At 41.7% G+C, this 1,181-nt stretch overlaps 1 protein-coding gene across 1 annotated transcript in view; it reads left to right on the top strand.

The window, feature by feature from the left end:
• Positions 1-1,031: 1,031 nt before the first annotated feature.
• The window catches only part of LOC104625133 (protein FAM219A), a gene marked incomplete at its 5' end in the record, with an annotated part of 1,850 nt that continues 1,700 nt past the window's right edge, over positions 1,032-1,181 (top strand). Inside the window, one exon of the mRNA XM_010292679.1 lies at positions 1,032-1,112. Within this exon, the coding sequence (XP_010290981.1) occupies positions 1,032-1,112 (81 nt within the window). The remainder of the gene's footprint in view (positions 1,113-1,181) is intronic.

The raw sequence follows: 1,181 nt of genomic DNA, 5'->3' as shown, positions 1-1,181 counted from the left end.
ATTGCAGGTGGTTAGAGTGCAGTTGGAGCATGGATGAGATGGATTATCATCTTTAGATTTATATTTTCTAAACTCTTAGTGAGGCATCATTGTGCATCATTGTGTGTTGTTAAAGACCAGTTCTTCATTTGGAAGAAAACCTGAATTAAGCCACTGAACAAGGAGATTTTCATCAGTCTTACTGTTCCCACCTGCTGAATGTAGAATCTTCTTCCATTTGCTTGGTTTGGTTGATCTTATTTTAAATATGAACCAAAGTCTTTGTGCAGTTTTGTGGATGAAAGAACTCTGTTGTGAACTGGATACCATTTAATTAATGTATTATTTTCCTTACCCTAGAAGCTCTGAAGCCTGTATTCCATTACACAAACTCTCTCAGGCAATTAAAGGTGCAAAGTCATCATCAGCCTTTGTAATACTTCTGATGAAGTGAGGGTCATTATAAAATAATGGGATTTTAAAAGTGCTAGTCTGACTGGGCTCTGCACCCACCAGCTCATATTTCTCATATTACTAAATTTAGGAGTGAGACCTCAAAAGTGCTGTGTTATGGGGGCTGGGTAGGGACTCATACAGAAAGACCAAATCCCTGATTTCCAACAGTAGAACAGTAGGAGCACCAAACCTCTGCCTTCCCCTAGCCTCCTTCTCCCATTTATTTATTGCTAGTGTCACGTACTCAGTGCTAGGGAAAAAGAAGCAACACAAAAATGAGCAATCTGATACGACAAGCAGTGCTAGCCGAACAGGTTCACCAGAATGAAGTGTGGAGTGTCCCAACTGTTTTTTCTTCCAGGGAGGAGTGTGTTCCCAAGGCATGTCCAGTGTTCATCCCTGTGAAACTTCTCTGAACTACCCAGAGACACAGCCTGCTTCCTCTGAATTGCACCCATTTAAATGTCTCCACTGATAAGGGAGGACTTGCAAGGAAGTGAAACAGGGAAAGCCTAACTATCATATGGCTTTGCTCTAGACTGTGTGTGGTACTGAGCTTTACTGTGTGGTTAACGGACAGCATTTAATTATTTCAGGCTCGTCGTTCCCAATAAGGGCTATTCGTCATTAGATCAGAGTCCAGATGAAAAACCACTGGTAGCCCTGGATACGGACAGGTATGCAAAGTGTTAATAAGATGATATATATTACGGTGCAAGCAAGTTTTCATGCCAGAGTGCAGCACC

This window comes from Phaethon lepturus, unplaced genomic scaffold (assembly GCF_000687285.1).
Source record: "Phaethon lepturus isolate BGI_N335 unplaced genomic scaffold, ASM68728v1 scaffold15908, whole genome shotgun sequence".
In the NCBI taxonomy this organism is placed as follows: Eukaryota; Metazoa; Chordata; class Aves; order Phaethontiformes; family Phaethontidae; genus Phaethon; species Phaethon lepturus.
This window is presented reverse-complemented; position numbering and strand designations above follow the sequence as displayed.